Source organism: Lepus europaeus, chromosome 10 (genome assembly GCF_033115175.1).
Source record: "Lepus europaeus isolate LE1 chromosome 10, mLepTim1.pri, whole genome shotgun sequence".
In the NCBI taxonomy this organism is placed as follows: domain Eukaryota; kingdom Metazoa; phylum Chordata; class Mammalia; order Lagomorpha; family Leporidae; genus Lepus; species Lepus europaeus.
In genome coordinates this window covers 76,239,991-76,253,621 of record NC_084836.1, presented here as the reverse complement: position 1 = coordinate 76,253,621, position 13,631 = coordinate 76,239,991, and the positions used below count along the sequence as shown (strand labels likewise).

General features: G+C 55.9%; 1 protein-coding gene across 1 annotated transcript in view; it reads right to left on the bottom strand.

The window, feature by feature from the left end:
* Positions 1–955: 955 nt before the first annotated feature.
* ABHD12 (abhydrolase domain containing 12, lysophospholipase) overlaps positions 956–13,631 on the bottom strand; it is a 95,447-nt gene continuing 82,771 nt past the window's right edge. The window contains exons 5-13 of the mRNA XM_062203773.1: positions 12,558–12,588; positions 11,365–11,410; positions 8,412–8,541; positions 7,208–7,245; positions 6,802–6,881; positions 5,636–5,718; positions 3,489–3,567; positions 2,641–2,768; positions 956–1,534 (exon numbers count right to left, since the gene is read on the bottom strand). Coding sequence (XP_062059757.1) covers positions 1,495–1,534; positions 2,641–2,768; positions 3,489–3,567; positions 5,636–5,718; positions 6,802–6,881; positions 7,208–7,245; positions 8,412–8,541; positions 11,365–11,410; positions 12,558–12,588 — 655 coding nt within the window. The 3' untranslated portion in view covers positions 956–1,494. The remainder of the gene's footprint in view (positions 1,535–2,640; positions 2,769–3,488; positions 3,568–5,635; positions 5,719–6,801; positions 6,882–7,207; positions 7,246–8,411; positions 8,542–11,364; positions 11,411–12,557; positions 12,589–13,631) is intronic.

Sequence of the window (13,631 nt, the reverse complement as noted above, 5' to 3'; positions counted from 1 at the left end):
TCTATAGTGCAGGTGTTTTCTGCTTGGACTGAGTAGTAAGCTAAGCAGCCACCAGGAGTGGGCCGTGGAGCAGCTGTCAGCTGAGGGTGCTTCCAGCTCTGGCTACCTGTGAGATGCTGATACGAACACTAAAGCTTGTGTTGTTGCTTTTACCTGTGTGGCTGAGAGAGCACAGCTTCCATCCATCCCCTGATTCACGCCCCCAGATGTCTCCAAGAGCTGGGACTGGGCCCGGTCAGAGTCAGGGGCCTGGAACTCGGTCACAAGCGGGTGGCAGGGAGCCGCCATCTGCTGCCTCCAGGGTGTGCGTCAGCAGGCAGCTGGATTTGGAAGCAGAACTGGGGCCAAAGCCAGGCCCTCTGACACTGGATGCAGGTGTAGATGCTTAGCCAGACACGTGTCAGTCTCCCAGCAGAGCAGGAGAGATGAAAGGACGAGACGGAGGGCAGCTGAGCAGAGTCCTGGGTGCGCTTGTCTCTCCCAGAGGAGGGCTGTTCTGTGACCCATAAAGCCTCTGGCATGATGCCAGTTACATGGAGCTGTGGGGGAAGAATGTCTTCCAGCCATGGCCAGGCGGCACACTGGGGCTGTGGCAAGGATGAGACACTTGTTTTCCGCATCTGAGACTCACAGGCTGGCTCTGAGGTGCCTTGGAGGTGAGGACGTCTGCTGGCCGCTGGACCCTGCAGTCTGCAGCTGCAGCAGAACCATGGGACGGACAGTGGGAAGACCAAGACCAAGAACAGAGTGGCTGCCCTGTGCATGTATTGCAGCGCCTGCTGAGTGGGTGGGAGGTGTCCAGCCCCCCTGATCAGGCATGGGCTGCACCTGAGGACGCCCACACCCATCTGCCTGCCCACAGCCAGGGAAGTGACCCGGTTCCCAGTCCATTTCCGGAGAAGCCCCTCGCCCCCAGCCCTCTCTGCAGAGACCCCCTTTGCTGCTGTGATCATCAGGGCAGGAAGCATCACTAAGGGACAGACCACCACCACGATTTTATTCTTAAATAAATGCTCAGTCTAAGGCCAGGTTAGGCGGACAGTTGGGTGGAATGGGAGAAGTGCGGGTCGCGGCTCCCCTGCTGTGGGTGAGTGGGCTGCCCAGGGGAATGGGGACCCCCAAGGAAGGCAAGCAGGTAGGAGGGCAGGAGGGGCCTCCGGGACCTCGAGTCCATTCTGCAGGTGCCGGAGACCTCATGGTGGTCCCAAGCCCCCAGCCCAGTCCTGGCTGCACCAGGTGACACTGCCTGCTTTGCTCTGGTTTGCCCAACAACAGCAGGCCAGGTGCAGCAACCGGGAGCCAGGGCTGCGTGCCGGCCAGCTGAGTTTCCCACACATGCTCCACGCTCCTGGCCACCTGCACGGGCTGGTGTCCAGTCCTCTCTCCAGGTGGAAGCTGGGTTCCTAGGCGCCTCCGGGTGCCAGGGTGTTAGGCTGCTGATGGCCGGGCAAGGGGCAGGGCAGAGGTCCTCATGCTTCCTTCACGTGGCCAGCCTCAGTGCTGGCGCTCCGGGTCCCACTTCCCCAGGAATTCCCTAGGCCAGAAGGGGACAACCGTGAAGCCCATCACTGCACTCAGGCCTGAGGGCCGCCACCCCCCCCCCAACGCCCTCGGGGAGTCCACCTTGTGCAGGAGTAGAGGCAGGGTCGGAGCTGCCACTCTTTCTAAACATTGGGCCTGTGCTCTGGTCTTCACTTTTCCCATGGGGCCACATTACAGCCACAAAGCAAACATGTTTTCTTTCCACCCGTGTCCCTGTGGCCAGAAACAGCAGCCCTCCCGAGGGGCTGTGGCTCTGCCTCCGAGGGAGAAATTCACAGGGGTATGTGCAGCTCATTGGGAGTCCAGTCAAGTGACCCGTCTCAGTCCCTCAGGAAGAGACTGGCAATCTTGACCTACTTTTCAGGGTCTACTGGCACAGGACAGCAAAAGCAACCATCTCTATCAAGAAAGCAGTGGCCTCCAGGTGGCCCAGGGTTCAGGGTCCCCGTGCTACCCAGCGGCCCCCAGAAAGGCGCGCACTCCCTTGTTCTGCACAGGGAGGTTCTGTGTCTCGTTCAAGGCCACACAGCCAGGTGTTGAACCTGGGGATGGGGCCTGGTGGGGCCAAGCCCCCTTCTGTCATCCCCCTGACAAGGCTTCACTAATCCTTAGGGCTCTGCATCCAGGCCAAGATGGTTGTCCAGGGCCATCTGGTTTCCAACTCATGTCCTGCCCAAGATTCTGGCCAGTACAAGGCAGCCAGGAGCACAGCCCTCTTTCACAAAACAGCTGGGCACAAACAGGCTTGTTGGGGGGTGGGGTTGGGGGGGCTGGCCCAAGGCCAGGGTCTCCTGTGTGCAGGGGTAGCAACCTGAGCTCATTGGGAGGGCAGTTAGGCCTGAGCCAGCAGCGGTGGGAGTGTACAACCACTCCTGCACCTGTGTGGCTGAATGAGCTAGTGGTGATGTCAGTGCACACCCTGCTGGTGTGGGCCAGTACTACAGACAGGTCACCTGCTCTATCTGATCATGGAACAGTCTGGGGGTGAGAGGGGGAGAGATTTCTCCCAGGCTCCTCCGTGGTGGAAGTAGCGGCCTCCTGGATCTGTCACTGTGCCCCACCATGCCACCTACCACACACCTGAAGAGACTGTCTCACCTCAGTATCCGTGGAAGCTCAGGGCTCTTGTAGATGTACTTGTGTCTGTAGCCAAGATCTGAGTGAAAGGGGATAAACTGAACTTTGAAATCTCGGAAGCTTCGCGATGGTGCCGCAATGTTGTAGAGCTGGAGGGAGGGAGACGTGGGTCAGAGCTGATATGGTGACGTGGCACAGAGAACACCAAACGGCAGCCCAAGCTTTCCCGTGCACTGCTGTCACTACAGCCTGTCCAGGGGTTGTACGGGCAGGAGCTGGCCCCAGTCCTGGCTCCTCACTCTTCTCATGGCCCTCGTGCCTCCCTGGCTGCCCCTTCCTCACAGGAGTGGCTGGGCATGAGGTACGGCAGGTGTACAGGCTGAGCTGTGTGTCCCAGGCTGGGGCTAGTCTACAGGCTCAGGACTTGTCCCGGCTCAGTCCCCTGCTTCCGCCTCTGGGGTGACCAGGGCTGTGTGGGTCAGAGTGATGTGTGTTAGGAAGCTCCGTGACCCCTGCACGGCTTCATCCTCTGTGCCTCTGCAGCCTAACTGTGTGTGCAGAAGCAGAAGCCGCCAGCGAGGCCTGGCACCCCCCGCCCAGGCTCACCCGTCCCTCGCCATGGCCAGCATCCAGGTGGCACTCTCTCCTCACCCTTCACCACACAGCTAATCTAATCCTATGTCCAGCAGCAGATTCAGCACCGTGGGGTGCTGAGGCCCCACAGACAACATGGTACTCTGCTGACAATGCGATCCCGGAGGCAAGAAAACAGACTCACAGACTCTGTCCATCCACACAGCCCCACCTAGGGATCAGGCCTGCACCCAGCCCTACTGCCAGACCCGTCTGTGTGTGTGTGTGGGACCCACCTTTCTGCCGAGCTGGAAGGGCACGACTGGGTCGTCCTCGGCGTGCAGGATGAGCAGGGGACAGGAGATGTGCTTCACACTGTGGGGAGGGGGGCTCCACTGAGACCCGGGCAGGGCGGGCTGCCCTCAGTCGGGGTCTGCGTACAGTCTCACTAAAGAACTAAAAGCTAGTTTCTTTGCTGTTTCTCTCCATATCTATTCCAAGCACCAGTCAACCTAGATATCAATTCATTCACCAAAACTTTGGCCCCTGCGTATTTTCTGAAAACGAGAAGTGATTACTCCTGCCAGAAGACATGTTCTTTGTAAGTTCATAAACAGGGAGTGGACGTATGGCCTAGTGGTTAAGGTGCTTCTTGGCGTGCAACTCCCAGCCAGCTTCCTGCTAATGAGACCCTAGGAGGCAGCGGTGATAGCTAAAGTAACTGGGGTTCCTGCCACCCATATAGGTGGGAGACCTGTGGCTCCGGTTCTGGCCCCTGGCCACTGTGGACATTTGGGGAGTGAACCAGCAGAAGGGAGCTCTCTGTGTCTCTCTGCTTCTCAAAAAAAAAAAAAAAAAAAATCTAAAATAACAATATTAGTGCAAATGAGGTTACTGTGAACCTGCTGGTAGCAAACATCAGTACCCTCTTATTTCTCTTGGAAGATCGCTCCAGCTCTGATGAGTTACATTAAAACTTTCCACAGACTCAATACACACAACCCCCTTCAGCACATCACTGAGTACCAGGACAAACCACAGGCCAGGGCTGGACACTGTGGGACTTCCTGCTCAGGCCCTCACTGGGTGGCCGCCACAGCCATCTCCATCCTTATCCCTATAGGTCTGTGAGCTCCCGTGGGGAGCTCATGGCCCACGGATGCCCAGCCCCTGTGCAGGCTGCATGGCTGCCAGCCACATGCACTACACACTCTCCCCGCATGGGGCAGGGTGTTGATGTGTGCGTCCACTTGACCCGAGGCTTCTGAAGGAAGCAGCAAATGTTCGGAGTGGAATTTGCCCACCTGAATTCAGGGAGAGCCTCCTGCCCACGAAGCCAGCCCTGACATCCAGAAATGGGAGGGCTGGCGTCCCGTGGGGACGGGGCACTGAGGTCACCCATACGCCATCTTGCTTAGCTGGGAGAGTCAGGGCCAAGGATGGCTTCTTGAGCCACAGTAACTCACTTAAAAAAAAAAAAAAGACAGATTCATTTATTTGAAAGGCAGAGTGGCAGTCAGAAGGAGAGATCTTCTATCTGCTGGTTCACCTGCAACAGCCAGGTCTGGGCCAGGCAGAAGTCAGGATCCAGGAACTCCATCCTGGTCTCCCTTACAGGTTGCAGGAGCCCAGGTACTTGGGCAATCTTGCGGTATTTTCCCAGGCACGTTAGCAGTGAGCTGGATCAAAAGTGGAGCAGCTGAGACTCGAACTGGCACTCTGATGCAGGATGCTGGCATCCGTGCCGCAGCTTAACCTGCTGTGCCACAATGCTGGTCCCTCACTTTTGTTTAAGAAGACACCCAGTTTACTCATAATTCTTTAAGTTCCAAAACATTTAGAAGCAAGTGAGTTGTTTTGCTTATAACATTTGCAAAAAGTTTAATTTGCTCTATTTTTATTTTTAAAACCCAAACACATACTTGAAGGGGGAGAACACTCCATGTTTTCATATTCTTTCCAAAGTTTTGGGTTTTAAATGTTAAATGAATATTAAGTGTTTTTTTCCTTTCTTTTTTGAAAAAAAACTAAATTCATGAAATAAAAGAATATCACAAAGACGACTACTGGCAACAGAACCTCAAAGTGGCTTAGAGACAGTGCTTAACTAGAACTTTAACTTTTGGTTTACCTACCAGAAATATTTTTAATAATAAACTTTAGAACACCTTTGTGATGTTCACCAAATGGCTGAAGCAAACACTTAAGATGGCTTTTCATTAGCTGTGTAGGAGTTCTGGTTTTCACAGAACGACTATATATACAAAAATCATGGGCCTTTAATGTAACTTTAATTCTTTGCAAATTCCTTCCTCCTTCTGTTGTGGCTGTCAGCTCCACTTTCCCTGTTAGAAATCTGTCAGAGAACAGTGGTGGGGACCCTGGATCCCATCCTGTGTATCCCAGCCTGGGGGCTCCCCGCATTCTCTGGCAGAGTACTCACTTTTCGTCATTTGCAAATTTAATTCCGCTGCTGGTAATGGGATCAAGGAAGAACCAGTCAAAGCCAGGGAAGTAGCGATATATCTGGAGACAAGATGGAGACCGTTTTCAGAAGCATTAAAGAAAGCGTCCGCGCAGAATCACAGGTCAGGGGGCTCAGACAGGTTAAGTCTGGGGGTTAGAAAGTATTACTGTCCGCACAGCTGTGCTGGGCACCTGCCACCCAGCTCTGTCCCAGCTTTGCTGCTGGGCATGGAGACTCACAGCCCAGGCCCCACAGGCTGGGCTGGGCTGGGTGCCTGCCAGACAGGACTCCCGCCTCTCCAAAGCACAGTTGGCATCTAGCTCAGAAACCCGACCACCCAGGACTCCACAGGGCCACCACCCCTGAGAAGTGGGGGAGCATAGTCAGTTTTCTCACACAATTTCTGAGAAGAGCAATGGCGACAGAAGAAGACAAAATAAAGACTGTTCTGTTCTACCACAGAACACCAGGAGACCAGGGTGGATGCACTGACACAGAGCGCCCAGGACACATGGCCGTGGGAAGGCATGAATGGCTCCAAGGCTTCAGTCCTGGCTGGTGAGGGTGAGGGCTGGGGGCGGGGAGTGCCCCATCTGATTCCCCACCAGGGCTCACCTGGGCTTCCCCTCAAGCTACCGCTGGGAGGCCCGATTCCACAGGATACACAGAGCCTGGTTCCCAGGGACTGTCCAGTATACAGAGAGCAGTGAACACCCATGGGCTTCCAAGGAGGGAGCCAGGACAGCAGTTGCTATCTTGGTGAGCCCTGTGGCAACCACATCATACTGGCCATGGCGCCACTGGGCCACTGTGCCCCATGGGCCACCATGCCACGTGGGCATGGCCTCTCATGAGTCTAGCCCCTCTTGGACACCCACCCGAGGGGCCCCCTCCCCTGGCTACCAAGTGGCAAGGTTTTCAGGCAGTTCTGCAGGCAGGCTGGGTCTGGCACTAGGATTTGTTTAAAATAAAATTGCTGTCATTATTTTTATCCTGTACTTACCTATAGCCATTTTATAAACATTTTATAAGCATTAATAGTGCAAATACATATTTCATATATAATATATATAAACATTTTTATGTAATACATAAATATTAATGGTGAAGATAAAGTGATGTTTAATGAAATCTGTACTTGCCACTGAAAACGGGTGGCTCTTTGCTTCCTCGCGGATATTAGTGAATGGAGATTCCAAAATGAGGGCATCTGGAGGCGTCTCTAGAAAAACACAGAAGTGACAGGGACCAGTGAGATGGGCGAGAAGCCAGTGACACAGAAGCCTGGGTGCAGGCTCTGCAGGAGGAACCTCACTCAGGACAGTGAGGTCAGGGTGCAGCTCCTCCGGCCAGGAACCCACCTCTGCGGGCCCCCCAGTGCCACCAGCCAGGCGCAGGAGGTGCCTAGGGGTGCTTCTGCAGATCCTGGGGTGGGAAGGGCAGGCTTGGGTCAGTGCTGGGTGTCCTGCCTGACAGGAGTCTCCAGCAGGGGCTGGCTGTGTGAGTAGTACAGACGCTAAGTGCAAGGGCCCAGCATGGTCCCCTTACCTCGCTCACACAGGCGCCGCACCAGATTTGTCGCCACTCTGGGAAGAAAAAACACAGTTCAGCTGAAAGTGAGAAAAAATGTTTTAAACCAAAGTGCTGAGAAGCTGTGGGATATGTGGGACCCCTGGTGGGGTGGGGTTTCAGGCAGGGGGTGAAAGAGGGAGTAAGGTGCCCCCAGGGACCAGGAGCTGGGCCTGGCTCCCCTTAGACACGGTGACACTGACAGTCACACTCTTGTCCCCTGTCTCCAGTCCCCAGGGTCCTCCTGGAGGTTGCTCCTTGCCTTCCCCCTCACCCAATTCTGGTTGTTGTGGGCACTGTAGAGAGACAGACAGGAGGACAGCTGTGCCAGGGCTGCCCCACCAACTGGGGGTAGGGATGGGGTCTGCCTGTATCTTTCCTAGAGGTGGCAGCCTTTGGCATGTGCCAGGCCTGGGGGTCTCCTGCTGTCCCAGGGTGACACTGCTGTCAACACTTGGTGGGTCACAGAGGATCTCCTGGAGCACACTGCCTGCTCTTCCCACAAGGGGCAGGGGGACCCTGGCCAAGATTCATCCAAGCTGTGGGACTGTATCCCTGGGAGGAGCAAGAGGTTAGCAAGCGCCAGGCCACTGTGCCCAAAGGAAAAGGAGGCAGAGAAGGGCGGTTGCTGAGGGGCGCAGCACCTGTGACCTGGGCAACAATGGCTCCTGTAAGGAGCTCTCTGTGGCAGAGGACACTCAGGGACCACCCCTGTTCTTCTTCCATGCCCCTGGTGGACTGAGCATGGGTTAAGTGGCCGAGCTGCTTACAAACACCCCTGGCTTGCACGTGTGGACTCTGTGGCCGGCACACACATGCCAGGGTCAGGGAAGGTGAAGCCCAATCCACTGTAGGACACATGTACTCCGCACTTGTGCCCTGAAGACCCCTCCTCAGAGCATAGCCTCCCCCAGAAGCATTCACCTCCAAGTCTGTGGCCCACACGTGTCCCTGGTCACTTCTGGGCATGAGGAGTTAAGGCAGCTCACACCCTCGGTGATCTCCTGTGCCGCTGCACCCCCACCACGGGAACAGGGATGAGGCATGCTGGGACTGAGCATGTCATGGGTCCAGGGGCAGGCAGGGCACCCTGGAGGTCCCAGACTCTCTTCCCATCCTGGGCTGCACAGTGCCCATGGAGACCTGCCGCTGCTGGAGGCCGCCTCCTGCTGTGAACTCTTACCCGGTGCCCAGGGAATGGCCCCAGATATACACAGGGTTGTCACCGCTTCTTGCTTTGATCCAGTCAAAAACGTGGAGTGCGTCGTAGGTCATGCCTCGCTCAGACGGCGTCCCCACCGAGTCCCCCCAGCCTGGCGGGAACAGCAGGAGGAGGAAGTCAGATGCGGTTTAGGGAATCGGGAGGTGACTGCCCAGAGGCCTGCCCCTGAAGCATCTGTGCTCCCACCAGGGCCCAGCAGCAGAGTGGGCAGTGGCGGAGGGCAAGCAGCGGCCTTCCTTCCTCTCCGGCACCCTCCCCTGCCCCTCACTGGGTAGACAAAAAGTGCCTCGGTCACTCTAAGTGGGTGGGCTGCACATTTGATGAGTGAGAAACAGGATGGCCAAGCCAGCAAAATGCACCACAGAACCGCAGACGCGTGCCTGCCAGAGCCTGCACAGCACCAGCAGCTTCAGGGCTCTCGCTGGCCAGGATGGACAGGCCCAGTCCCCGCAGCCCAGACCGCAGGGGCCCACAGAAGGGTTGGGATGAGCAGTGGGGGCTCAGGATGCTCTGGGGAAGCAGGGAGGAGATTTCAGGCTCAAAGTAACTCAGATCCTCCCCAAAGGCCCCTCTCAGCAATCTCCAGCAAAGGTCAAGTGCGATTGTCTTTCTGGCGGCTCAGCAATGAGTCATCAGCAAATGATCTGAAAGCACCACAAGTCAGAAGAGCTGGTTGTGCTGCATAAGCAAAGCCCACGTTAGTACAGCGGGGCTGGCTGCTCCCGCTAGAAACTGGAGCAGGAGCGGGGGAGGGAGCGATGTATTAGAACAGCCCCAGGGAACGCGGAGACAAGAGACACACAGAGATAGAGTGTGTACGTTGAGGGGAGACAGAGGTGGGGGTAGAGACACACACAGAGAAAAGAGAGACAGAGATAGAGGCAGGTGCAAAGACACACAGGCAAGGGGTACGGGGTTAGGGACAGACATACACAGAGTCAGAGGTAGGCAAGGTGATCTCTCGTACCCCACTCAACAAGAACTGAGCACTTCCAGTGCCTGTGGGATTTTGTTTCTTGACAGAAGTATGGGGAGGTGAATGGCACCCTTAGGTCTCTGATATGCAGGAGGAATGGACATTGGGACGAGAGGGTGGACTATGTTCCAGAACTCTCTTCCATAAAGAGCCATTCTCACGATCAGCAGAGTGGGGGCCCTCCCACAGATGCCCATGCCCTAATCTCTGGCAGCTATGAATGTGCTGGGTCATGTGGAGGCTGACCCTGACAGGGGAGAAGGCTGGACCACATGGTTGGGCCCAAAGCAACCCCATAGTGTTCACAGTATTCAAGAGCAACACCACCTGAGCCTCAGTGGGCCTCTGCAGGCTCAGAACCTGGAAGGGCCAGGGGACGAGGGAGGTGGGCACCTCCAGGACCTGGGAATGGTGATGCTTCCCGGAAGTTCCTGCAGGAACGCAGCTAACACCTGCATTTCAGCCCAAGTGGCTACAGCTTTTTGACTTTCTGACCTCCAGAATGACAAGAAAATAAACCTGTGGGGCCCGCGTTGTGGCAAAGTGGGTAAAGCTGCCACCTGCAGTGCTGGCATCCCATATGGGTGCCGGTTCCAGTCCCGGCTGCTCCACTTCTGACCCAGCTCTTTGCCATGGCCTGGGAAAGCAGTGAAAGATGGCCCAAGTGCTTAGGCCTCTGCACCCGCATGGGAGACCTGGAAGAAGCTCCAGGCTCCTGGCTTCGGATCAGCCCAGCTCCAGCCATTGTGGCCATCTGGAGAGTGAACCAGCAGATGGAGGACTTCTCTCTGTCTCTACTTCTACCTCTCTGTAACTCTGCCTTTCAAATAAACAAATAAATCTTTAAAAGAGGTTAAGTTTGTGGCAATCTGACACAGTCAGCCAGAGGAGAGGAACACACCCCTGATGTGATGCCAATACCCGCCAGCGTCCCTCTCCAGAAGGTCAAGGTGGACAGCTGAGCAGCCTTCATTTTCCCTTCAGTGTCCAGGCGAGGACTGTAGGGAGGATGTTCCTTCCCACAGCTGCTCACAGCAGACACACAGTGCCCTCCCGCTGCTCAGGGTGGGATGCTCCCGGTGTTCAGCAAGCTGCAGGTTCTCCATCTATTCAGTGGCAAGCCTGATTCAGGATGGGGCCAGCGCTGTAGCAGGTAAAGCTGCCAACTGTGGTGCCGGCATCCCAGATGTGCGCCGGTTTGAGACCCGGCTGCTCCACTTCCTATCCAGCTCTCTGCTATGGCCTGGGAAAGCAACAGAAGATGGCCCAAGTCCTTGGGCCCCTGCACCCGCATGGGAGACCTAGAAGGAACTCCTGGATCCTGGCTTCGGAACAGCCCAGCTCTGGCCGTTGCAGCCATTTGGAGTGAACCAGCGGATGATCTCTCTCTCTCTCTCTCTCTCTCTCTCTCTCTCTCTCTGCCTCTCTGTAACTCTGACTTTCAAGCAAATAAATACATTTTTAAAAAAAAAAAAAAAGGAAGAAAGAAAGAAAGAAGGCAGGCTGAGGGGCAGAGAAATCTCTCTCTCCGTTTCCCTAACTTCAACAAAGCAAGCTCTGCTGAACATAAAACACGCCTGATGTCCAGCTTCAGGGAGAGTCTTAGTCCAGTGAAGACAACAGGCAGTATTCTCTGCATTTAACACGCCTCTCATAGAGGGCACGTGTGGAGAGGGACTCCAGGTGCTGGTGCCTCCCCTGCAATGAGTGACTCCCAGGTGTCCACCATCAGGTGCTGTGTCAGGAAATCCTGCACCCAAGACCAGCCTCAGAAGAGACCCACTGCCTTCCCCACCCCTGGATGCAGCTGCCATTGCCACAGGTCCACACATGGCAAAAGCTGCAAGGTTTGCTTCAAGCCTGTTGGAGTGAGGGGCCTGGAGAGGTGGAAATGAGCTCAATACAAGTAAAGGAAGAAAAAAAAAAAAAAAAACTCACCTCTGTAGTCAAAGGTGACCACGTGGTAACCAAGGGAACTCAGAACCTGCAACATCAAAAAGAAACATCTCTGGTGACAGATCAGAGCATGTCAGATTGAAGGAGACTTGCCTGGGCCTATATCCAGATTCCTGTCTTTAGCGCTGCTCATAGTAGGGACTTCAGTGCATAACTCCCAAGTCAACCCAACAAAAACCAGAAGCCAGAGGCTGCTACAGGCTGCCTGGAGTGTTCAGGGACCCAGCAGAGGCTCCTCAGGTCCCCAGGACAGTACCGGCTCTGGGTGCCGGGCAGCCGCACAGTCAGCCTCTTCTGGGGCAAACAGCTCTCAGGTGCCACCAGCAGGCCCTGTCTGCTCCCTGTGAACGTGGGTCCCCAGGGGGAAGACTGCGCAGCACAGAGACTGCAAACCAACATCTCTGAGATTCTAAGGTTTTGTTGAAACTTTTCATTGTTATTTAAAAAAAAAAAAATTTATCTGTGTCGGTCAGCTGAGCTTTCTCATTTAGATCTCTACGTGTGTGCCCTACCCCATGCCCCAGCTGGGTGTACCCGGAGTGATGTGGGAGATTGTGGCACCACCCCAGTCACCCAGAGCCCTTGCTCCCCTCCTTAGGAAGAGTTAGGGTGCTCCCAGACCAAGCCCAGCCCTCTGCAGAGCCTGCACCCAGAGCACACCAGCTCCAGGCCTCCTAGGCCATGCCAGGGTAAATCATTTTATGACCAGGAACCTCAAAGGAGGACCAGTGACTTCCTAAGCACTCCCTGTTTCTGGTTCAGGTTACTCAAGGGGAAAAAACCTCCAACAGTCCCAGGCCAGCTGAAGCCACACACCTAGTGTTCTCCCCTCGGCCTTGTCAGGAGAGTGGCGTGGGTGGGCAGGCGGGGGCCCCAGGACACCACACCGATGGCTCCCCCAGACCCCACACATCACACGACGTTTAGGTCTGCGTGCCCGGCCTGTCTGTGTGCCCCCTTTCCCTGGGGCCTCACATGGGCATCTCTACCCTGTCTGCCAATTCTAAATGTCTCCTGTGTGAGAGAGGCAGTACAACAGGAAGAAGGCATCGCGGTCCAGCCCCTCCACCGCAGGCGATGCTGAAAAGCCCTACAGTGATGAACTCTCAGGCTGCAGAGCTAGGGGGACCCCCTCCTCTGCTATGGAAACAACTCCCCAGGTGTGTGGCACTCACCTTGTAGAGCTCGACGCGGTGGTCGCCACCCCTGGAAAACAGAAGAAAATAGGAAGTGGATGTGGATCCTCCTAGAGCCTGCCCCCACGCCAGTCCTGGGGAGTCTGGGACCTCTAGGATTTGGCCCCCAAGCCCCACACCAGCAGGGGCTGGCAGTGGTGGATGAACGACCTCCTTCCTTGGGTCCCCTCATACGGCCCCACACTTGCCTCTGGCAGTATTCGCTGTCCTAGCTGTCAGTCTTCACACTCTGGGAAGACGTCTACTTATTACTTTTACTTTTTAAGTGACACACATGCTTCACATGTGTTCACGCTCCTGCACACACAAAAATGTGCTGTGGCGCCTCTGAAAATGTTGTGGAGTCTGCGGGAAGCCCCAGCCAGCCGTCAGAGTGGTCTCCCAGCCTCTCGCCAGCAGACGAGGGTTCTCTTGGCCAGATCTTACTGAGGCTGACCGCTTTGCAGGTTGAGGGAGGCCACAGACAGGATCAAGAGAGCAGGCCGCATGGGGGTGGTGACGAGACCCACACTACAGGCCAGGCCTGAGGGAGTGAGAGGACCCAAATTCTCCGAAAGTGACACTGTCTCAGCAAACCTGAAGCCACAAGCGGGCTTTGCCTTTTTTTGTCATGTGATTTGGCGCTGCCAAAGTGAACTTATTTAAGTGCAATACAGCTCCCTTATTTATAGGAAGTGGCTGCAACAGCTGTCTGCAGCCACTCGGTCGATGAAAAGCAGAAGAGGAACCGGTGCAGCTCGTCCCAGACAAAGGTGGGGGCCAGCCACACAGCGCATGTGTGACTCAGTGGCCAGGCTCTCGTCCTTGGCACAGAGAGCATCCTCGTGGGCCCTGCTTCTGGGCGCTCTCCATGATGCCCTCTGCAAACCTCTGCCATGCAACACCCACCCAGGTCCGGCCGTCCCCTCCAGATAGGGCCATGCATTGTTCTCCCGGCTGGTCCTGCCTACAAAATGTCTGGCCCTGCAGCCTGCCGCCAGCCAGCGAGGCCCTGGTACCACGCCGACACTCCTGCCCAGGCCAGCCTCGGCGCTGGCCCCTCCTGGCTCTCCC